Source organism: Mesoplodon densirostris, chromosome 14, assembly GCF_025265405.1.
Source record: "Mesoplodon densirostris isolate mMesDen1 chromosome 14, mMesDen1 primary haplotype, whole genome shotgun sequence".
Classification (NCBI taxonomy): domain Eukaryota; kingdom Metazoa; phylum Chordata; class Mammalia; order Artiodactyla; family Ziphiidae; genus Mesoplodon; species Mesoplodon densirostris.
Window position 1 is genome coordinate 18,947,633 of NC_082674.1, and position 23,500 is coordinate 18,971,132.

At 40.2% G+C, this 23,500-nt stretch overlaps 1 protein-coding gene across 7 annotated transcripts; it reads right to left on the reverse strand.

Moving 5' to 3' along the window:
- Window positions 1–1,151: 1,151 nt before the first annotated feature.
- On the reverse strand, window positions 1,152–23,410 carry WDCP (WD repeat and coiled coil containing). Of its 7 annotated transcripts, XR_009534391.1 has the most exons (6): window positions 22,534–22,574; window positions 13,790–15,602; window positions 7,475–7,592; window positions 5,391–5,477; window positions 2,302–2,388; window positions 1,458–1,470 (listed from the first exon to the last, which is right to left on the reverse strand). XR_009534391.1 is itself a non-coding variant. In XM_060117849.1 (5 exons), exons 2-5 carry the CDS (start codon window positions 15,581–15,583, stop codon window positions 1,182–1,184), a joined length of 2,310 nt encoding a protein of 769 aa, XP_059973832.1. In that variant the 5' UTR covers window positions 15,584–15,602; window positions 23,355–23,410; the 3' UTR covers window positions 1,152–1,181. The 7 variants fall into 7 exon arrangements, 6 of the variants coding, with proteins under 6 accessions (XP_059973832.1, XP_059973831.1, XP_059973830.1 ...); XM_060117849.1 differs by lacking the exons at window positions 2,302–2,388; window positions 22,534–22,574 and adding an exon at window positions 23,355–23,410 and having other exon boundaries at window positions 1,152–1,492; XM_060117848.1 differs by lacking the exons at window positions 2,302–2,388; window positions 22,534–22,574 and adding an exon at window positions 23,308–23,388 and having other exon boundaries at window positions 1,152–1,492.
- Window positions 23,411–23,500: the final 90 nt, after the last annotated feature.

Below are 23,500 nucleotides of genomic sequence, written 5' to 3' on the forward strand. Positions count from 1 at the left end.
TCTCCTCCACCATCTCTGACCATACATTTTCTGACTTTTCCGTTGCTTCATCTTCCTTTGATGCTCTGTGGTCATCTTGGGCTTCCCAGGGCCATGTGACTTCATTCACTACCACCACCTCTATCCCACTCTATTTCTAACCCTGAGCTCTCTGCTGACCTTCAGGTCCCCAGAATCAAAGATCAGATGCCCATCTAAGTGTCCTCCAGGCAGTTAAAACATCACATGTCCAAAATGGACTCCTCACCTTCTTCCCACCCATGTTCTGTCTCCTGCATTTTCGGAGAATTCACGTCAGCATCTATCCAGTCACCAGAACCCAAAACTTGGTGTCTTCTTAGTTTCCTTTCTCTCCCATTCACTCCACCACCCCATTCCCCATATATACCGAGTACGGATTAAAGCAAGGGAAAGTGCTGCAATTTGTGGGTTCTACCATTATCAAATGGTAGAAGTTATTTGAAATTGAACAGAAAGTTGTAACACCAGATATGGATGGGTGTGGCTCATAACACACACAGCAAACTGATGTAGCTGATCGTTAGGTGTTTGAGATGTGTATATATGTGTATGTATATTTGTGTATCCCTGTGGGACTCAGTTCAGCTGGGTACAGTTTTCTGTGTTCACCTAGTGTTTCTTAAGGACGAAACTGGTACACAGGCAACAGGAAATTCAAGTTATGCTCTAATAGTTCCCTAATATAACAATTGTGTTGGAACAAATTTGTTTTCAAAACAAACATTATAACAGAACTGAGTGTATATGTGTCTGGGTGTAAATATACAGAAATCCTAAATGGTCCCATAAATATTAAAGGAATAAAATAAGTATTTTAAAACATTCCCACAAAGAAAAGACCAGATCCAAAGTCTATCAAACATTCAATCAAGGATTATTCCTATCTTATGAAAACTTTTCCAGGGAATAGAAAAAGACATATTCAGCAACTCATTATACCAGGCCAGAATAAGCTCGAAACCAAAACTAGACAAGCAAAAGCAAACAGAAAGGAAATCTGCAGGTTAATCTTACTTATGAACATAGAAGCAAGAATCCAAAACAAAATATTAACAAACTGGGTCTGGCAATGTCTAAAAAATAAATACATCATGAACATATTGGGTGTATTCCAACAATGCAAAGTTTGTTTAATGTTAGAAAAATCCATCAAGTGATATTCACCACATTAACAGATTAAGGGAGGTAAAAATTACAGTCTCAATAGATACAGAAAGAACCATTTGATAAAAATCTAACACCCATTTATGATAAAAGTACTTAACAAACCAAGAAGAAAAGGAAATTTTTAAACATAAGAAAGGGTAGGGCTTCCCTGGTGGTGCAGTGGTTGAGAGTCCGCCTGCCGATGCAGGGGACACGGGTTCCTGCCCCGGTCCAGGAAGATCCCACATGCCACGGAGCGGCTGGGCCCGTGAGCCATGGCCGCTGAGCCTGCGCATCTGGATCCTGTGCTCCGCAATGGAAGAGGCTACAACAATGAGAGGCCCACATACCGCAAAAAAAAAAAAAAAAAAAAAAAAAAAAGAAAGAAATGTGAAAGACAAAACTTTCATAAAAGGAAAGATAAATGTGACTTCATTACATTGTAAATCAAGTATACTTCAATAAAAAAAATGTGACTTCATTAACTATGTTTGTTCAATAAAGCACACCATCAAGGAAGAGAAAAGACAAGTCACAAACTAGGTGAAGATATTAGCCACATACTAACATCTAGAATATATAAAGAATCCCTACAAGTTGGTAACATAATATTGTAAATCAACCATACTTCAATTTAAAAAAAGAAGAGGGGCTTCCCTGGTGGCGCAGTGGTTGAGAGTCCGCCTGCCAATGCAGGGGACACGGGTTCGTGCCCCGGTCCGGGAAGATCCCACATGCCGCGGAGCGGCTGGGCCTGTGAGCCATGGCCGCTGAGCCTGCGTGTCCGGAGCCTGTGCTCCGCAACGGGGAGAGGCCACAACAGTGAGAGGCCCGCGTACCGCAAAAAAAAAAAAAAAATAAAAATAAAAATAAAAAAAGAAGAGAATCCCTACAACTCGACAAGAAAAAGACAACCCAATAGAAATTTGGGCAAAAGACTAGAACAGTCATTTTGCAAAAGAGAAAACTGGAATGGCCAATAAACACATGAAAGATGCTCAATTTCACTGTTGGTCCAGAAGTAAAAGTCAGGTTAAAGGAGAAACCATTTATAACTATTGGAGGGTCATAAATTAAGAACCCTTGAGCCTTAGAGCAATAAGAGCTGTTGGGAATGAAAACTGATATAATCACCTTGGAAAATAACTTGAATTTACATACACCCTGTGCTCCAGCAATTCCACGTCTAGATTAAAGGCCCTAGAGGGACTTTTCAAACACCTGCATCAGGAGACATTTAATAAGAATATTCAAAGCAATATTGTTTATAATCGCAAAAATAGAACCAGGGAACAATCCAAATGTGCACAGCAAGAATACTGATAAATTGTGGTAACTTAAAACAATGAAAGCAATAGAACATACACATAACAAGTATGAACCTTAGAAACAATATTGAGTGAAAAAAAAAGCAGGTTGCAGAAGAGTACATACAATAAAATGCCATTGTATAAAGCTCCAAAACATTACATTATCTAGGCCAATGTGTATACGTGATCATGGTGAAATTCCTTTTTAAAAAGAAAGAGGGAATTCCCTGGTGGTTTAATGGTTAGGACTTGGCGCTTTCACTGAGGTGGCCTGGGTTCAATCCGTGGTCAGGGAACTAAGATCCCGCAAGCTGCACGGCGGGGCCAAAATAAAATAAAATTAAATTAAGAATAAAAAATAAAAAGAAAAGAAATGAAGAAATGATAATTTACAACAATCTAGAGAATAGTCACCTCTGGGGCAGAGTCACCTCTATGCAGAAGGATCCAGGAGGGATACACAGGGAGTTTGAATGGTTCCTAGTAACGTTCTGGTTCTTAAATTAGGTGGTAGGTGGTTCACTTTATTATTAAGCCTTCCTACACCTCACATCTATTGCATTTATCAAATAATACCGTACAAAGTTTTTAAAAATGTGGGCGCAAAATAGGATTTATAAATAATGTCTTTATGCAAAATATTCTCAATGTAACATTAAACAATAATTTAAAGAATTTAGCTCTTCTCTCCTTGTTTCCTTCTCTCCCAAAACCAACAAATACTGGATTATCTTCTATGATTCCAATGATTATAAATAGTAAAGGCCAAGGAAACATCTTATGTTTGAGAGTTGTCATGGAATCAGATTTGCCGGAAAAAAAAAATTTATGTTCTCAACTGTCCACCAGAAGAAATACAAAGACAACGTACACATATGTAAAATCAAGAACATTCCTTAGGGCTTCCCTGGTGGCGCAGTGGTTGAGAGCTCGCCTGCTGATGCAGGGGACACGGGTTCATGCCCCGGTCCGGGAGGATCCTGCATGCTGCGGAGCGGCTGGGCCCGTGAGCCATGGCCGCTGAGCCTGTGCGTCCGGAGCCTGTGCTCCGCAACGGGAGAGGCCACAACAGTGAGAGGCCCACATACCGCAAAAAAAAAAAAAAAAAGAATATTCCTTAAAAAAAAAAAAAAGAACATTCCTTTATACCAGCAACAATCACAAAGCAAACACCATCAAAACATTCACAAAAGCCACAACAACCATTAGTGATTTTATTGAAGACTCATTCACAGGATTCTAACCAGTGAAATGATTATAACATACACCTTGAGTGCGTGACCTACACTGATCTTACTATGGGGTATCCCAGACCCCCTTTTGAGGCTTCACAGTTCTGTGCTTTCACCCCACCCGGACACTTTCTTTGAAAATGGAAGCAGGCCTCAGACTGTCCTCAGCCAATGCTCTCAGGCAACTGATTCCAGACAAGGGGGCTCCACTTCCATTATCCCAGCAGCTCCTCTAATGCATTTCAATCACAAAGTGGGCCCTCGCTTCTTCCCTATCCCAGCTCCACCTTCATAAACTGTAATAGACCAACAGGAGTCCTCAAGGGTACAAAATATTTCTTTCCAGATGATTTTAAAAGAAAGGGTGAAAAAGATGCACTTGAGCTCTTATGCATCTGAGCTCCTATGGCTGAAACAATTTATCTGCAGATGTGCTCTGACCAGCTACACACTGAGCCGTTCATTATGCTGCAGTGACTGAAGCTTATGACTGTTTGAAGGCAGTGAGAAAAGGTGAGTCTATCTGAAGCTGGAATCAGGGCTCTTTGCACTATGCTAAGCTGGTGCTTTAGCCCATAATTATAATAAACTATCTCAGATTCAGTGAAACTTCCAACTTTCTGAAATACTTTCTCTCGCAGATTCTATGCTGGTCTCTAAGACTTGAATGCGGGGGGTGAGGGGAAGAAAAATATCAAAATTAAAGTGACAATTTAAGGGAGCTGATTACTGGGAAAAAAATAGGACATTTTAATGATCCCAACAATGGGGGGTGGGTAACCTATCAGGGAGAAAATCATGAGTGGCAACAGCACAAATCATGCTGTAGGCCTCACCTATGCTTAGCGTTTTACTAGTAACATCAGGACACACTCAAGTGGGGTCCAGAGGGAGTCAAAGCACTTGAAATTTCATTTGAAATCTGCCCAGGGACAGTTTTTAGGAGTACCTGGAACTATGTCAGCCAGAATTTTCTAGGGAAGCGAGAGGGTTAGGTTTAAATCCTGGGAGGTCCAGCCAACATGAGAACTACTTTCTGTTCTAGGTAGCCCTGGGAGCAGAAGTCAATCGATTTTTTGTCTTCCTTTGAGCTCTGCTGATTCCTGCTCATTTGGAGTGAAAAGATAGGCTGCAGCAGATGTTCTCCAGCACTCCTCACACTCAACTTTAAGCCAAGAAAAAGATTTATAACAATGCTGAGGTACCTTTTAAGTGCTTCTAAGGGCTTTAACACTGTTTTGGGTAAGGGACAAAAAAACCTCAGAGAAACCATAAAACACAATCCATATGGCACCATAAAATCGCTTTGTGCCGGGAATTGTGCCCTTAGACAAAACCACACAGTAATGAATACATAAATAACCACTTTCTGAGCCATCTACCAAAGACTGGGCTCTGCTGAGAGTAGGCAATGTCAGCCTCGGGGGAGAGGTGGCCGAGCCAGCCACGGCAAGTTCTTCACCTCCCAGCGACAATACAAATCCCAGCGGGGGAGCGTCCACCTCGGAAAACAGATCTTGCTTGTAATAACCTCATCTGAAAGGCTGTGCAGCAAACATTCTGCAAACAAGTATCAGACTATACTGCCAAAATTGTTAGAACAGCCGGTGGCATCTACGCTTTGGGCAGTATGTCTCTAAAAGACTTCAAGAGACAGGGCCCCTAAAGTCATTTGACCTACCATCTCTTATGACTATTTCCTGTGTGGCTGTGAAAGTTAAGGGGATGAAGCCTTCGCTATCAGCACAGAGAAGGATCCAGTGGGAGTCTGCAAAGTAAAATAAACACATAGGCAATTTAGGATATCCTGTCTTATTCTATAAAGAAAAATATGACCAATATGACTTTTTTGAGGAAAAGAATGTAGTAGTTGATGAACCTGACCATCACAAGATGTTACAGAGAATGGGGAGATGGAGGGACCCGTATAAACTTAAGGTCAGGTTACATGGCAGCAAGGGGATGTTGATGACAGGCATAGCTAAGGGACATGTATTTTCACCCAGGTTAGGCATTAATCACTCAGTGCTATGCATTTGAGCTTGTGTGTGCATGTGTGCACACAGGTGTTAGGGGTGTATGGTGTTCCTAACTTATATATCAATACATGCTGTTAAGCAGTTTCTCCAGAAACTATGTAAAGTTGGGAACAGCTACTCTTTGGAGGAAAATTCTATATTCTTGAGATCCATACCAGCCTCTAGACACCCAAGGAGGCTGAGCTGACTAGAGCCAGACTAGAATGGCCCAGATAATCCTAGAGTTTGTTCTGGGGTAACCTAGGGCCACTAGCATAATACATACCTGGACTTCCTCTGGTTCTTTTGAGTCTACTGTGTCTCACCTGTTGACCCTGTAATTTCACTTCTAAAAATCTACACTTTCCAACAACATGTAAAATATGCAGAGATGTTTTTATTAGGGTTATTTATGATAATGAAAAATTAGAAACCACCTAAATGTCAAAGAAAACATGGCCAAGTAAAATATGGTATTAAAAGAGTAAATCCTCATCACAAGGAAAAAAGTTTTTTCTATCTATACGAGATGATGGATGTTCACTAACTTACGGTGATAATCACTTCAGGACGCATTTAAGTCAAATCATTATGTTGTACACTTTAAATTTATACAGTGCTGTATGTCAATTATATCTCAATGAAACTGGAAGGAAAAAAAATACATGGTATGCCCAGGATAGACTATTAACCCAGTAAAAATAACAGTTATGAAGTCATATCATAAATGCATGTGTCAAAATAGAAAAATGCTGCAGTGGTTGAGAATCCGCCTGCTGATGCAGGGGACATGGGTTCGTGCCCCGGTCTGGGAAGATCCCACATGCCGCGGAGCGGCTGGGCCCGTGAGCCATGGCCGCTGAGCCTGTGCTCCGCAAGGGGAGAGGCCACAACAGTGAGAGGCCCGTGTACCGCAAAAAAAAAAAAAAAAAAAAAAAAGAAAAATGCTGATGCTACAATGTTAAGGGGGAAAAGATGAAACAAAATTCTATGTTCAGTGTAGTGGGTGTCCTGAAGACTCAGGCATAAGAAAACCGCCATGCTCTCCATTGGATGGAACACAGGCATGACTCAGTCCCTTGCCACCTAGGAGTATCCTTCATGTCCACAAGTCTGCTGCATATTAAAATGACAATTCCTTTAAGAAATATTCTGTGGGAGTTCCCTGGTGGCCTAGTGGCTAGAATTCTGGGCTTTCACTGCCCTGGCCAGGGTTCAGTCCCTGGTCGGGGAACTGAGATCCTACAAGCTGCATGGCATGGCCAAAAATAAAAAATAAAACAACAAGGTCTACTGTATACCACAGAGAACTATATTCAGTGTCCTGTGATAAACCATAGTGGAAAAGAATATTTTAAAAAAATGTATATATAAAACACCCACCCACACACACAAAAGAAATATTCTGCAACGCTACGATCTTTATGTTTTAGTGCAACAAGTATATATGAGGTTTTTATGTTATTTCCTTGCAGCTGTTATACATTGCTTCATAACTCTATTTGGTTTTTTCATGTGTACATTTAGGTTTTCCAGCTAGGTTTTAAGTTCCTTAAGGGTAGAACCCATATTTTCCATGTTTTTTGGCACCTATAATAGGCCTGGGCATACAATAGGCAATTAATAATACTTTAAAACTATCTAATGAATCACTGAATGGTTGGTACACTTCATTTTCATTACCAGTGAAAGTTACAAAATAGAGGGAGGGGGTGTCAGGTAGAGTCAATTTCTGAATTTTACCTACCATGCAGCATTTCAATAAGAGAGAGGCCAAAAGTCTGCTGGACTGTACTGAGTCTTAGCTTGCCGTTGCAGAGAAGCACGGCTCTTTTTTCTACAACAGGACCTAAAAAATAAGATTTCTTCAAATACAAAAATAAAAGTTGTTAAACTGATTGCAGAAGCAATGGAGTTAACATTTCCTAAGAATAGAATGTGTAGTTTTAAAAATTCTTATCTATTACCGCTATCAACTAGACTTCAGTTTTAAATAAGGAGCTTTTTGCTGCATCATTTAACACAACTGAAGAATCAGACAAAACACAACCCCTAATTTCCTTTTGCTCTGTTCTTCCCCAGCGTTATGTCCTTATTGCTAGGAACTGGCTTTCCTAGGACGTGACTAATAACACTATAGGATGACGGATGGCAGCCTGAGAGATAAAATCTGATGGTGAGGAACAAATGCTTAGCTGTTTTAGAAACAGGTGTACCTTGGAGATACTGCAGGTTTGGTTCCAGACCACTGCAATAATGCTAGTATCACAATAAAGTGAGCCACATGAAAGTTTTTGGTTTCCTAATTCATATTCTATAGTCCATTTAAGTATGCAGATGCATATGTCTAATAATGTACATAACTTAATTTAAAAATGCTTTATTGCTAAAAAATGCTAACTATCATCTGACAACGCAGGGTTGCCACAAACCTTCAATCTGTAAAAAACACAATCTCTCTGAAGTGCAATAAAACTAGGTATGCCTGTATAACTAAGAAGTTTTACGTTTTCTTTATTGGGGAAAAAATGCCAAGAAAGACTGCCCTAAGTCGTGGAGTAGCAGAGGATTTGCATAAGTAAAATAAACAAACTGTGGTCAAAATTCACTTAGCTTAGAAAAAGTACAAATAACAGTGATTTTTAAATTTTAAAAGGTTATATTAAAAATTAACGCATCTTTGAAAATGTCTGCAAATATCCATAAAGAAAATATAGAACAAGTATAGCTCTAATTTAAGACACATTGAGTCCAAAGGTATATCCATAGAATGTAGAATAAAAAATATAACTTCTAATTCTATATTATGAGACAATATCTTCATGTAAGCATTTCTTAAAGTTTTATAAGTTATGTGTCTAACTTAGTTTCTTGTTAAAGTTATCACTACTCATTTTCTGACTACTAAGAAAAATAATTTCAATGATAAAAGGTAAACTGACTCCATTTGTGATAGGATGAACAGCTCAAAAGATGTATGTCTACTATGTAATAACATTTTAAAAGACAGCACATGAATAAACTATAAGGGCCATAAGCAACCAATTATTCATCTTAACTCTTATGAAATGTGGCTTCTGATATTATAGGAGGAAAAACTCTTCACTGCTTTTATTTTGTTTTTCTTTTACTTTTCTCATTACAAAAGAAATATATGCTCAACATAAAGAAAACAGAAATTTATAATGCAGAAAGTAAAGTCCCCCAAATTCTACCTCCAGAAGTACTTACTGATAACAGCTTGGCTGAACTAGCTCATTATAAACTGAGAAACTGAATAATTGAAAGGCAAAAAACACATTTCTTTATACTTTAAATATTTGTAAAAATATTTGTAAAAACGTATATATTGTTTGATAAAATCATCTATTTAGGGACTTCCCTGGTGGCGCAGTAGTTAAGAATCCGCCTGCCAATGCAGGCGACACTGGCTTGAGCCCTGGTCCGGGAAGATCCCACATGCCGCGAAGCAACTAAACCCATGCGCCACAACTACTGAAGCCTGTGCACCTAGAGCCCGTGCTCTGCAACAAGAGAAGCCGCCGCAATGAGAAGCCCGAGCACCGCCATGAAGAGTAGCCCCTGCTCGCCGCAACTAGAGAAAGCCTGTGAGCAGCAACGAAGACCCAACACAGCCCCAAATAAATAAATAAATAAATAATCTATTTAAAGAAAAATAAAATCAAACAATTAGACATTATATCTTTTAGATCGACAAAGGTTTTAGTAAATGCATAGAAAAAATGGAATAAATACTTCCATTACTAACTATACCTGTGGTTTTGTCTACAGGTTTGGTTATGAGGAATTTTTACTTTCAACATTAAATATTCTTGGGAATTCCCTGTGGTTCAGTGATGAGGACTCTGCACTTTCACTGCTGAAAGCCCAGGTTCGATCCCTGGTTGGGGAACTAAGATCCCACAAGCCACGCAGGGTGGCCAACAAAACCAATAAACAAACATTAAATATGCTTATGCTTACATTAAATATGCTTATATTAAAAAACCAATAAACAAACATTAAATATGCTTATATTGGTTAAATTTTGTCTTCAATGAGCATACATTACTTTTGTAATTAGGAAAAAGAAATACTACACATCTGTAAAAAAAATTTTTAAAGCTCTGTGTGCTGATACAGAGTTGAGACTATGTAACTAAATGGAAAAAGATGTAGAACATTGTATATAGTACCTTACCTTTTGTGTGACAAAAGGAAAAATAAAAATAAATAGTAAGATCTGCTAATATCTGAATAAAGTAATAAAAATAAAAATGGTGGGGCTTCCCTGGTGGCACAGTGGTTGAGAGTCCGCCTGCCAATGCAGGGGACACGGGTTCGTGCCCCGGTCCGGGAGGATCCCACATGCCGCGGAGCGGCTAGCCCCATGAGCCATGGCCGCTGAGCCTGCGCATCTGGAGCCTGTGCTCCGCAACGGGAGAGGCCACAACAGTGAGAGGCCCGCGTACCACAAAAAAAAAAAAAAAAGGTTACCTATATGAGGTGAGGGGAACAAGCTGAACAAGGATGGGGTGAAGCTAAGACTTCTCAGTATATACTTTTCTATTAAAATAATGTTTTGTTTTTTAAAGCAAGTAAATGAATTGCCTATTCAAAAAAAGAAATAAAAAGGGAAAAAAGAAAAAATATTTGAAAAGTCATGGAAGGAAAAAAAAATCCAAACTAGATTTCACATTTATAAAGTACTATAATTTTTAAAAATAAAAAATGTTTATTGAAAATACACTGAAAACTTCATGTAGTTAATAAAGCCATTTAAATATTTGTTTTGGCTGAAGACAATGTGGGAAAAATCCTCTTCAAAACTCTAGGATTGGGCTTCCCTGGTGGCGCAGTGGTTGAGAATCTGCCTGCTAATGCAGGGGACGCGGGTTCGAGCCCTGGTCTGGGAGGATCCCACATGCCGCAGAGCAACTAGGCCCGTGAGCCACAACTACTGAGCCTGCGCGTCTGGAGCCTGTGTTACTCAACAAGAGAGGCTGCGATAGTGAGAGGTCCGCGCACCGCGATGAAGAGTGGCCCCTGCTTGCCACAACTGGAGAAAGCCCCCGCACAGAAACGAAGACCCAACAGCAAAAATAAATAAATTAATTAATAAACTCCTACCCCCAACATCTTAAAAAAAAAAAAAAGCCCCTAAACCCCCCCCCAAAAAAAAAAAAACCTCTAGGATTGGGATGTTAAATGTTTATAAATATTTGTTTCAATTAGCTTTGGTACATAATATAACTAAGATCCCTAATGTGGCTGTGAAATTAATTTAAAAAAATTTTTTATATCAGTGACTTAACTGATTTTTAACTGATTTATTTGTGATTTAACCGGTTTGGGGGACAATTTAGGAATTTGAATAAGAAGTAGGTATTAGATGACATTAAGTAATTATTGTTAATGTTATCAAGTATGATAATGGTACAGTGCTAATTAAAGAAAATGTGCTTACACTTTAGAGCAACATCCCAAAATACTTATGGGTGAAACACCATGATGCCTCTACTTAGAAAACAAAAAAAAGAAGCAATTATGGTATAATGTTAAAAACCATTCAATCCAGGTGATAGATATAGATAGGGTTTCATTAGGTATTCTTTCTATATGTTTACAATTTTTTCATAATAAAAAATATATTTTATGTGTTTGAAATTTTTTATACTAAAATAATTTTAATTCAATTTTAAGTTAGTGTTTGGTTCTTTTAAAAACCTATGTCCTTGAGTCAGTCAACAGCAGTTTTATGAAAAAACTAATTAAAATATCTCTTTTGACCATTATTTAAATAGTAATTTAGGGCCTCCCTGGTGGCGCAAGTGGTTGAGAGTCCGCCTGCCGATGCAGGGGATACGGGTTCGTGCCCCGGTCTGGGAGGATCCCATATGCCGCGGAGCGGCTGGGCCCGTGAGCCATGGCCGCTGAGCCTGCGTGTCCGGAGCCTGCGCGTCCGGAGCCTGTGCTCCGCAACGGGGGAGGCCACAACAGTGAGAGGCCCGCATACCGCAAAAAAAATAAAATAAAATAAAATAAAATAAAATAAATAAATAAATAAATAGTAATTTACATATTATTTATTATTGATTTCAGTACCAACTTTTTGCAAATATCTTTTAAAACAAAGATATATAAGTCCACAGTAATCAAATCAGTGTGCTATCGTTAAAGTTCTAGATAAAGAGACCAGCATTACAGTAGCTGCAGTAAGAAGAATCCAGAATTAGATCTCAGTATATATAAGTTTATATATGACCAATGTGGTAGATCAAGTTCAGTGGGATAAAGATGGATTTTTAATAATGTTGGTAGCATAACTGGTTATCTAAATTTCAGAAAATGTTAATAAAGGTTAAAAACTTAAATGTAAAAACAATGTAGTAGGGCCTCCCTGGTGGCGCAGTGGTTGAGAGTCCGCCTGCCGATGCAGGGGATACGGGTTCGTGCCCCGGTCTGGGAGGATCCCATATGCCGCGGAGCGGCTGGGCCCGTGAGCCATGGCCGCTGAGCCTGCGCATCCGGAGCCTGTGCTCCGCAACGGGAGAGGCCACAACAGTGAGAGGCCCGCTTACGGCAAAAAAAAAAAAAAAAAAAAACAATGTAGTAAAATAATGCAAGAAAATCTAGACTATTACATATATATATCAATTTCTATAATATAAAAAAAGCTCTTGTAAACTGTTAACTCAATAGGAAAAAATGAGCAAAAAGCAATTCACATTCAATTGGCCAAAAAACATGACAAAATACTCAAATTCACTAATAGTAAAGGAAATACAAATTAATAAAAGTGAAATACCACTTTGCACTCATCAGATTGGTGAGGAAGTGAGGAAAAGGACAGTCTCATTGGTCGCTGATGGACATGTGATGATGCATTGTTTAGTAAAAAATCTTTGAAAGGCAATCTGTCAACTCTATTAAAAGTAGAAGCATATATATATGTGTGTATATATATACTCTTCAAACTTGCACTTCCACTTCTGGGAACCAAGCCAAAAGAAATAAAAGTATGAATACAAATAGATACATATGAGAATACTATTGCAGCACCATTTGGAGTGCCTAAGAACTGAATACAAAGTCAATGTCCATCAGCAAGGGAAAGGCTGAATAAACACCATACTCCCAGCATGAAGTAAAGAATGCACCATACGACCCCATTTTTGTAAAACAATGACAAAGTCACCACCAACAGCCCCGCACCTATATACCTACGTATACAAAGACGTGTGTAAGATTATATGAGTGTGAAGTAAAATATGAAAGGATCCACATTAAGCTGCTAGTTAAGGTGGGTTACAGGGAGGAGGAGCAGGGCCAAGTGTGACGGGAAAGGAAAGTGTTCATGATAAAAACAGGTATGGTATGATCTCACTATGTAATATTTTATGTTTGCGTATACAGGCATAAACAGATGCATTAAAAATTTTTTTTTTTTTTTTTTTTTTGCTGTACGCGGGCCTCTCACTGCCGTGGCCTCTCCCGTTGCAGAGCACAGGCTCCGGACACACAGGCCCCGCGGCCATGGCTCGCAGGCCCAGCCGCTCCGCGGCATGTGGGATCCTCTGGGATCGGGGCACGAACCCGTGTCCCCTGCATCGGCAGGCGGACTCTCAACCACTGCGCCACCAGGGAGGCCCTAAAAAATTTTAATGACTATAACCTCTCTTATAACAGCATATAAGATGCTGTTATAATCTTATGCTGTTATGCTATTATAAGCTCTCTTATAAATAGAAGTGTCTGCAATTGCATAAGGAAAAGGTTTTCGCAATGAAACAGCATGAATTAAAAAAATTTTTTTCTAAACATAGATTGCCAGAATGAGTGCAATCATTCATGTTTTCACACCATGCACATGATAAAATCACGCTGTATACTGGTATGTGTGCCCATCCAACCAACCTGGAAAGGTGTAACAACTTGCCTGAATATAACATGTCCAGTATCAGTGAAGTTCAATTAGAATACTACTTCCTCACCAATAAATTTCTCTTGCAGTACCTACTGGCTGCAGGAGCCAGTGGTAGCTCCTCAAAGGAGAAGTTACCTGGCAAGTGATGTGAATATAAGGCACATCCTGAGAGAGTGGATACACTGGAGAGGATTTCTTTCCATTATGCAGAAAGTCTGTCAGTTCAGAAAGACGCTGCTGCACTTCAATCAGGTTCCTAGATAAAACTTCCAGTATCTTAGATAGCTGATAAGTTTCCTTTTCCACTTGTAAGTTAGGAGGTCCCATGGTACTGGTGTGGTCTGGTGTGCCGCTGGGTCCGGGCAGTGTTACCGACTGGTTAACAGGCCCGGCATCTAGAGTTTCTAGGGCTGTGGAGCCATCACAGACACTGGATGGAGGACTTCTAATTTCTTGAATAAGGGTTCTTCCAGGCCTTCCACTTTGACTGCTGCTATTAGCTGTTAACAAGAGCCCTCCATTTTGGTGACAAAAATCTGGGGAAAGACTTTCAATTAGCTTTTTTCTGTTTGCTTTATTTAGCAGAGTCCTGAAAGCAGAGTAGCCACTCTGGTTTTCACTCAGTGTCATTGGAGAGTCTTCTTCCAACATAACTTCTCTAACAATCAGACGAATCATATACTGATCAGACTTTGAAGAAAGAAGAAATGCCGAATCAGTGGATTTCTGTTTTCCTATCAAAATTAACAATAATTTATCTGTCAAGAAACTTATGCCTTTTGGTCTTTCATCACTCTCTAAGTGAATCTGCTGGATGTTTGGCATAAACGATGGAATGACAGAATAGAGAAAAATTATATTACACGTGTTGGAAGCCACTGCGACTACCTGTGCTTTCAGATTAAACGCTATTAGATCAGGAACCAGAATGCCTGGGATGGTGACTTTTCTGTTCTGGGTAACCTCCTTCTCAAAGGTCAAGAGGACCAAGTGTGAAGAATCCAGGCCAGTTCCTGTCAAGTAGTCCTTTTTTCTTAGACAAATAAGAGAACTAGCCTCAGATTTAGATCTATCAAAGTGTACATGAGTTAGATCCAGAGGATCAGAAAGGGATGAAGAAAAGGGAGAAACTGGTGTTTCAGAATTTGTTTCAGAGGAAACTTCGTCAATAACTGGTAAAGTATATAGACAAGTGCCTTCACTACTAGGGGGAACATCAAAGGTTCCAGATGCATTTAAGCCACAAATCTTATCTAGTGGAAGCTCAGTGGCTATAGCGACCTGTGAGTCCACAGTGGCTCCGACTGAGCGCACGCAGCTGTCTACATCAAACACTGGGCAGAAGGAACACCTGTGAAGAGTCTTCTGAGCACCGTCCCAAATGTAAGAATGCACGCTGCTGCCTACTGCCACCACCAGCCTCTGGCCATCCTGGGTCCAACATGCACAGTGAATGAGGCCTTGGGTGCTGATGTCCACTTTGACCTGGGAACTGTCCCAGTGAACATTATGGAAAATGGAGACATCCTGTGCAGTCAACACAGTCAGGACAGCACTTTTTGGGTGCCACACACAGCCCTGGGGAAGGACAGGGAGTGACTGTCTAATCTCACAGGTCTGAGACATCAGCCATTTGCTTGTCTCCGTAGTGCTAGGACACAGCTGCCACACAATGACATGCTTCTTGTGCTGGACAGCAAGCAGAGCAGGTGTGTCAGCTGTACCAGGTGGGGCCCAGGACACCCCATACACATGTTCAAACTGTCCAATGACCGCTGAGTCCCCAAACTTGGCCTCTCCACTGTGAAGGTGTAAATCGGTCAGGACTACCTGATTCCCATCAGTCCAGGCAAGGCCGTGAATTGGGTGTACTGCTTGATACAACGCATTCAGTCCAGTCCTGAGAAGTTTTCCTTTTCCCAAATCCATCCTTTCTGATAAAGGTTATCTGAAATAATTAGGAAGTTATACCATGAGAATATAGTCAGACAAATTCAGGATGTAGTACATTTTACAAGACAACTGGCTTAGCCCTTTCACAGGTCATTATTGTGAGAGGATAAAAGGATGGGAGGAATTTGACAGACTAAAAGACTGCCTAGCAATGCTAAGAAATTATTTTGCCTGCAAAATAAGGTCAAACTTTTGAAACCTAATGAATAAAATGATTTAGTAAAATTTTAATAATGGGGATGAAATTTCAGATTTTGTTGTTGTTCCAAAGGTTCATTCTATGACTGCCTCTGTGGAATACTGGTTTGTTTTTTTAATTTTTTAAAATTCATTTTATTTATTTATTTATTTATTTAGGCTGCATTGGGTCTTTGTTGCTGCGCATGGGCCCTCTCTAGTTGCTGCGAGCAGGGGCCACCCCTCATTGCGGTGCGCAGGCTTCTCATCGCGGTGGCTTCTCTTGCTGTGGAGCACGGGCTCTAGGTGCATGGGCTTCAGTAGCTGTGGCATGTGGGCTCAGTAGTTGTGGCTCGTGGGCTCTAGAGCGCAGGCTCAGTAGTTGTGGCACATGGCCTTAGCTGCTCCGTGGCATGTGGGATCTTCCCGGACGAGGGATCAAAGCTGTGTCCCCTGCATTGGCAGGTGGATTCTCAACCACTGTGCCACAAGGGAAGCCATACTGGTTTTTAACAGTTGGCTATTTATGCAGCCAAATGTATATCTGGGGCACCTCTAGTTCAAAATTCCTTGATCACAGAATTGGGATACTAAAAATCAGCAATACAGGCAAAAGAGTAATGCTGATGGTAGCAGTTTTTGTTTCAAAATTCCGAGCCACTCATAGGAAATCAGGTAAACAAAAAATGCTTACTAACCCTGTGTCTCTTTAAGTTACTGTAATCACACTGTTTTACTGCAGCCTCACTATGATACTATGATGAATTAGAAAGAGCCAATAAAATATGCAAGATGCACATAAGGCCAGAAATGAGTCACCTCATCATGGAACTGATCAATACTATAGATGGCTGCCTCTAGTCCTTCTGTAAACAGAGTATGTAACAATTACATATATAATAAGATCATAAGTGTGCATAAAGATTAAAATCTTGTAAAGTTAAATGCCAAAACCTAATTACAAAATGCATCATATTATTTGAAAGAGTAATAATTTTTATTACAATTAAGGATCCAAAATATTTTAAAAGACCCTCATTTTTAAGGCTTTCAAATAACTTTTATGTACATCTTTCTTTTAGATTGCTTACATCTGACTCTTGTCAGTATGCTTTATTTCATTTCCTTCCTAACACTGAAGGGAAAGCAAAAGGCAACACTTAAACTCCCGTTTGTCACCAGTTTAAAATATGGTAGAGCCTTACTAACTTCTATCAATTTCGATGGTAAAATTTTGGGGTTAGCCTTTCTGTGAAATGTGAGACATGTCAAAACTGAGGAAATCAGGACGACATTATTATTGAATATGCAAAAACAGACCATATTCTATAAACACACTCAGATACTACCTTAATTTGCTGGGCAAATTAGAAGGAAAGGAAGGGAATAAATATGTCCAGTACGTGCCGCACATGGTGCTGGTCACCTAGAATCTGATACAACCCTTGTAACAGTCCTGTGAGGGTAGCACTGTTATTCTTAGGTGAGAGGCAACAGATCTGAAGCTCTAAAAAGTTAAGAAACTTGCCCTTCATATCTTATAACAAAACACCTTCCAGACAGATTAAAGATCCAAATGTGTGAAACAAAAATTAAGAGATTTAAAAGAAAGACTTTTTACACTACTATAGAAATACTCAAACATGTATATGTATGTGTATAAGGATTTACTATAGCATTTTTTGTAACAGAAAAACCTAAATGTACATCAATATGGAAATAAATGAAAAAATAAGGAAGCTCCATGAGTACTGATATGGAAAAATCCCTCCCCCCAAAAAGCAGTAAAATTCACAAGATAACATGTTTAGTAAGCTACTATTTATAAAAAAAAAAAAATCCACCTCTACATGTCCATATACATGTGTTTGTATATATTTACAGATGCAGAAAAAGATCAGAAATAACACATACCAAACTGTTCACAGTACATACTGAGATGGAGTGAGGTGGTAGAAGAGAGAAGGTGGGAACCTCTTTACTTATTTCTGTATTTTTTGGAAAGACTGTTTTTATAATAAGTATATATTCAAATAGCCCTTTTCTAATTGAAAAAACAAACTAAAGATTCAAATGTACTAAATACTTAATTTACAAAAAGTTCTTGGGACTTCCCTGGTGGCAAAATGGTTAAGACTCTGCCTGCCAATGCAGGGGACACGGGTTCGAGCCCTGGTCTGGGAAGATCCCACACGCTGGGGAGCAACTAAGCCCATGCCTCACAACTACTAAGCCTGTGCTCTAGAGCCCGCGAGCCACAACTACTGAGACCACGTGCCACAACTACTGAAGCTTGCGTGCTTAGAGCTTGTGCTCTTCAACAAGAGAAGTCACCACAGTGAGATGCCCGCGCACAGCAACAAAGAGTAGCCCCCGTTCGCTGCAACTAGGGAAAGACCCCGCACAGCAATGAAGACCCAACGCAGCCAAAAATAAATAAATAAAAAGTTCTTATAAGCCGGTTAAAACGACAATTTTTTTTTTTTTGCGGTACGCAGGCCTCTCACTGCTGTGGCCTCTCCCGTTGCGCAGCACAGGCTCCGGACGCGCAGGCTCAGCGGCCATGGCTCACGGGACTAGCCGCTCCGCGGCATGTGGGATCCTCCCGAACCGGGGCATGAACCCGCGTCCCCTGCATCGGCAGGCGGACTCTCAACCACTGCGCCACCAGGGAAGCCCAGAAACTGACAAAATTTTAAGTGGCCAAAGAATATCAACAGGCAATTTACAAAACAATTATGATGATCAATAAACATATTCTAAATGATGTTTAATCTTATTAGTTATCAAAGAATTGTCTAAACTTGCAGTGTCCATTTCTTCACCACTCATTCTCTTCTTAACCCACCCCAAATTGACTCCATTCCCAACTCTTCTCCAAAACAACTCTCACCAACCCACCAGTGATATCCACGTCACTGAATCCAATGGACATTTTTCAACCTTGTGTTATTGTACTTAGTAAATGTCAAAGACAGAACTTGAGAAGCTGCCTTCAGACTCTAAATCCAAAGAAATGTATTCTTCACCAAACTGGAGGATTTGCTTTTAACTTATCTGCAAATTTTTTCTCATTCCTCTTTGCTAGCTTCATCCATACTCTTAGAATCTTTTACTAAGAGGGAATGGTCTGTTATACTTCTTACACATGAGGTCAGGTTAAGTGGTTCTACAGTGGCTTGCTAAATGGAAAAATATGTCTTCTGACATTGCTGATAAAGAAAACTGCCACCTCAAACCCGTTGGTCTTGTATAAGATAATATATATTTTTCCCTAATATCTACTTATGCACTTAAAAAAAAAAGACTTTTATTGATAAATAATGCATGATACATTTTCCTGGAAGAGAAAATTCCTAATGGGCCAATTACATCAAAAGCAATTTATATGATATGTTTTAGGCCACCCAAGTCAGTCTAATGTCATTGAGGGTGTGTATGGCTAGGGTTAGCACAGCATAAGGATTTGTAAATAAAGGAAAAACAAACTTGATAATAAAGTTACTGAGATTTTTTAGAAGAATTAACTTTAATATTTTCATCTTTACTAACAAGAAGAAATTTGGTAAAAAACTAAAAATAGAGTTACCATATGATCCTGCAATCCCACTCCTGGGCATATATCCAAAGAAAACTCTAATTCAAAAGGATACATGCAACTCAATGTTCACTGCAGCACTATTTACAATAGCCAAGATGTGGAAGCAACGTAAATGCCCATTGACAGATGAATGGATAAAGATGTGGTACATATATACAATGGAGCATTAGCCATAAAAAAGAATGAAATAATGCCTCTGCAACAATATGGATGGACCTAGAGATTATCATACTAAGTAAGGTAAGCGAGACAGAAAAAGACAAATATATGATATCACTTATATGTGGAATCTAAAAAAAAAAGATAGAAATGAATTTATGTACAAAACAGAAATAGACCCACAGACGCAGAAACTTATGGTTACCAAAAGGGAAAGGACGGGGTGGGGGGTGGGGAGTGGGGTTTAAATTAGGAGGTTGGGATTAATGTATATATACTACTATAACGTATATATACTACTATATATATTGATGTAAGATGTTATGGAAGGGATTCCCTGGTGGTGCAGTGGTTAAGAATCCGCCTGCCAATGCAGGAGACATGGGTTCAACCCCTGGTCTGGGAAGGTCCCACATGCCACGGAGCAACTAAGCCCGTGCGCCACAACTACTGAGCCTGCGCTCTACATCCCGCGAGCCACAACTCCTGAGCCCACGTGCCACAACTACTGAAGCCCACATGCCTAGAGCCCGTGCTCTGCAACGAGAAGCCACCACAAAGAGAAATCCGCGCACCACAACGAAGAGTAGACCCCGCTCGCCGTAACTAGAGAAAGCCCGCACGCAGCAACGAAGAACCAACACAGCCAAAAAAAAAAAAAAAGATGTTATGGAAAAACCCGAACGTTTTAGCCGACCCAATAAAATAGATAACCAACAAGGACCTACTGTGTAGCACAGGGAACTATATATTCTATAATAACCTATAAAGGAAAAGAATCTGAAAAAAAATATATATGTAATATATATATATATATACTGAATCACTGTGCTGTACACCTGAAACTAACACAACATTGTAAATCAAATATACTTCAATAAAATTAAATTAAAAAATAAAAATTATGAAAAATTTCCTCAAAAACCCAATGATAATTACAAAAATCTCTTCCAATCCTTTCTACTCCCATTATTAGTCAGGGTCCTGACCACCTCTTCCTTTGTAGTAGGGTAGGACAAGAAGTCCTCTTCATTTAGGTTTCTTCTTTCCCACAGAGCCTGGACTCTGTGTGTTAGGTAGAATTATCTTGAGCAAAGTCACAGCTCTGGTAATTTTGCACTTCTGCTCAAATATCTCTGATGAGTCTCCACAGTCTGTATATAAAAGTTCTTCCAAAATGTTTAAGCAAAGCATTGAAGGCCTTAAATTATCTTATATTGCTATACCTTTCCAACCTTATCTCCCTGATCATAAAGTCCCTGCTGAATAATTTGGAATTTAGAGGAAACAGCACACATTCATGCAACAATGTGCAGAATGGACCTGAGAAAAGTAGGAGGCTGACAAGTGGGCCATGGAACAGTTTGAATGTCAGGATGAGAAAGTGAGCCAAGTTTGTAGCTACCTCAGTAGAGAAAGAGGGCCAGATTCAAGAGATATTTCTAAGGCAGATAAAATCGATATCAAGTAGGCTAAGTGGTGAGGAAGAAAGGAGAATAAAGGATAACATGCAAATTTTTAGCTTGGGAAATTGCTGAACCATTAATCAGAGATAAAAAAGACAGAGAATGCTTCAAAGGTAAGAATAGTGTGTAGTGTGTGATAAGTTTAGTATTAGATGTGCTTCATTTAAGGTGTTTATAGGGTAGCACTGCACCTCAGGCAGTCAGAGGTAAGGATTTGGGAGTCACTGTTATAGAGTTGGTAGTTAAAAGATCAGAGAGCCAAGAGGACAAAGGCTGAAATGAACTTCTGGTGCTCCCCAATTATTTTGTATGTTTTAAAATATTTACAATTTGCCTGAAGCTAACTGTATACCTGTTGGTCTCTCAACCCTCAGACTATAAGATTTCTCAAATCAGGAGCCCTGGTTGTTTTACGAAGAGAAAAGCTGACTATATTAATTCAGGGAAAAGCTAGTCAGAACCAGGATCTGGTGCTCAGTCTATGGCCATTTAATTCTTCTGTTTTTAATCTTCTTTAAAGACAACTCATAGTGAGAATCAAGGGGCTCAGGTGAAATGGAGCACTTCCAGTAGGTTTAAACAGTTACATACTCCCCAACTTGTTTTTCTAAATTTATTGTGTTTTCACTATAAAATAATTCCAAGTTCTTTACACTTATTGTTGTTTTTTGGGTTTTTTTAAATTTTTTTTTTGGCTGCCTTGTGTATTCGTTGCTGCACACAGGCTTTCTTTAGTTGCGGCTAGTGGGGGCTACTCTTTGTTGCGGTGTGCGGGCTTCTCATTGTGGTGGCTTCTCTTGTTGTGGAGCACGGGCTCTAGGCGCACGGGCTTCAGTAGTTGTGGCTTGCAGGCTCTAAAGCGCAGGCTCAGTAGTTGTGGTGCATGGGCTTAGCTGCTCCGCAGCATGTGGGATCTTCCCGGACCAGGGATCGAACCCGTGTCCCCTGAATTGGCAGGCGGATTCTTTTTTTTTTTTTTTTTTTTTGCGGTATGCGGGCCTCTCACTGTTGTGGCCTCCCCCGTTGCGGAGCACAGGCTCCGGACGCGCAGGCTCCGGACGCGCAGGCTCAGCGGCCATGGCTCACGGGCCCAGCCGCTCCGCGGCATATGGGATCCTCCCAGACCGGGGCACGAACCCGTATCCCCTGCATCGGCAGGCGGACTCTCAACCACTTGCGCCACCAGGGAGGCCCGGCAGGCGGATTCTTAACCACTGCACCACCAGGGAAGCCCTTATCACTGTTTTAAATTAACACACAAGAAAGGTCAAAAGGACCTAGAGATTGTCATACTGAGTGAAGTAAGTCAGACAGAGAAAGACAAATCCCCATATGATATCGCTTATATGTTGGATCTTAAAAAATGGTACAAATGAACTTATTTACAAAACAGAAATAGAGTCACAGATGTAGAAAACAAACATGGTTACCAGGGAGGAAAGCGGGGAGGGAAAGGGATAAGTTGGGAGATTGGGACTGACATATACACACTACCATATATAAAATAGATAATAAGGACTTACTGTATAGCACAGGGAACTCTACTCAGTACTCTGTAATGACCTATATGGGAAAAGAATCTTAAAAAAGAGCGGATATATGTATGTGTATAACTGATTCATTTTGCTGTACAGCAGAAACTAACACAACATTTTAAATCAACTACACTCCAATAAAAAAATTTTTTTAAAGGTCAAAAGGTAAATTCACACACACAAAAACATTCATCCAAAGAAAATTACAAACATTCCTCCAGATATTTTCTATGCAGTTTGGGTTAAACTTTTTCAATCATACTGTACAATTACATATCACGATCTTTTCACTTCACATTATATATTAGGATTTCCCCATGTTATTTAAAGACTTTATAAATTATTTTTAGAAGCCACTTAATATTCACTTTTCCTCACTGTTGAGGAAGTTCCATAATTTTTCCTTACTGGTGAGATACCTGGTTAGAGCCAACTTTATCCTTTTATAAATAACGCTGGGAATAAAGGTGTTTATGCATAAAGCATGTTTTTCATTTTGAATGGCTTCCTTAGGATATATTCCCAGAAGTTTCACTCGTGAGTCACAGGGAATATACTCTCTGGTTTAAACCCACCCCCTGCTCGCCCGCATCCGCCAGCCCTCGCACGCGGCCCCCAACCATTCTCTCCATCTTCTCCGCATACCTGTGACACTTCCTCTTCTCCCCCCTCCCCCAAAGTGCCTGTCCTTCCACCTCCCTCCCCGCCCACCTACAGTCTCCCCACAACAGCCAGGCCGGGAGGCAGTGGAGACAAAAATACCTTTGGTCTCACTGCCCAAGCGAAAATCAGTCTCCCCGGGGCCGTACCTGCTCACAGACCGCGGATCCGAAGCCCTGAGCGGGGACCGGAAGCATCGGCTCCCAGGCCCCTAATAGGTGGAGCGGTGGCTGGGCAAGCTCGGCAATGCCCCTTGTCTATTGGCTATTGCTTGTGTCCCGTTATGAGACGGTCT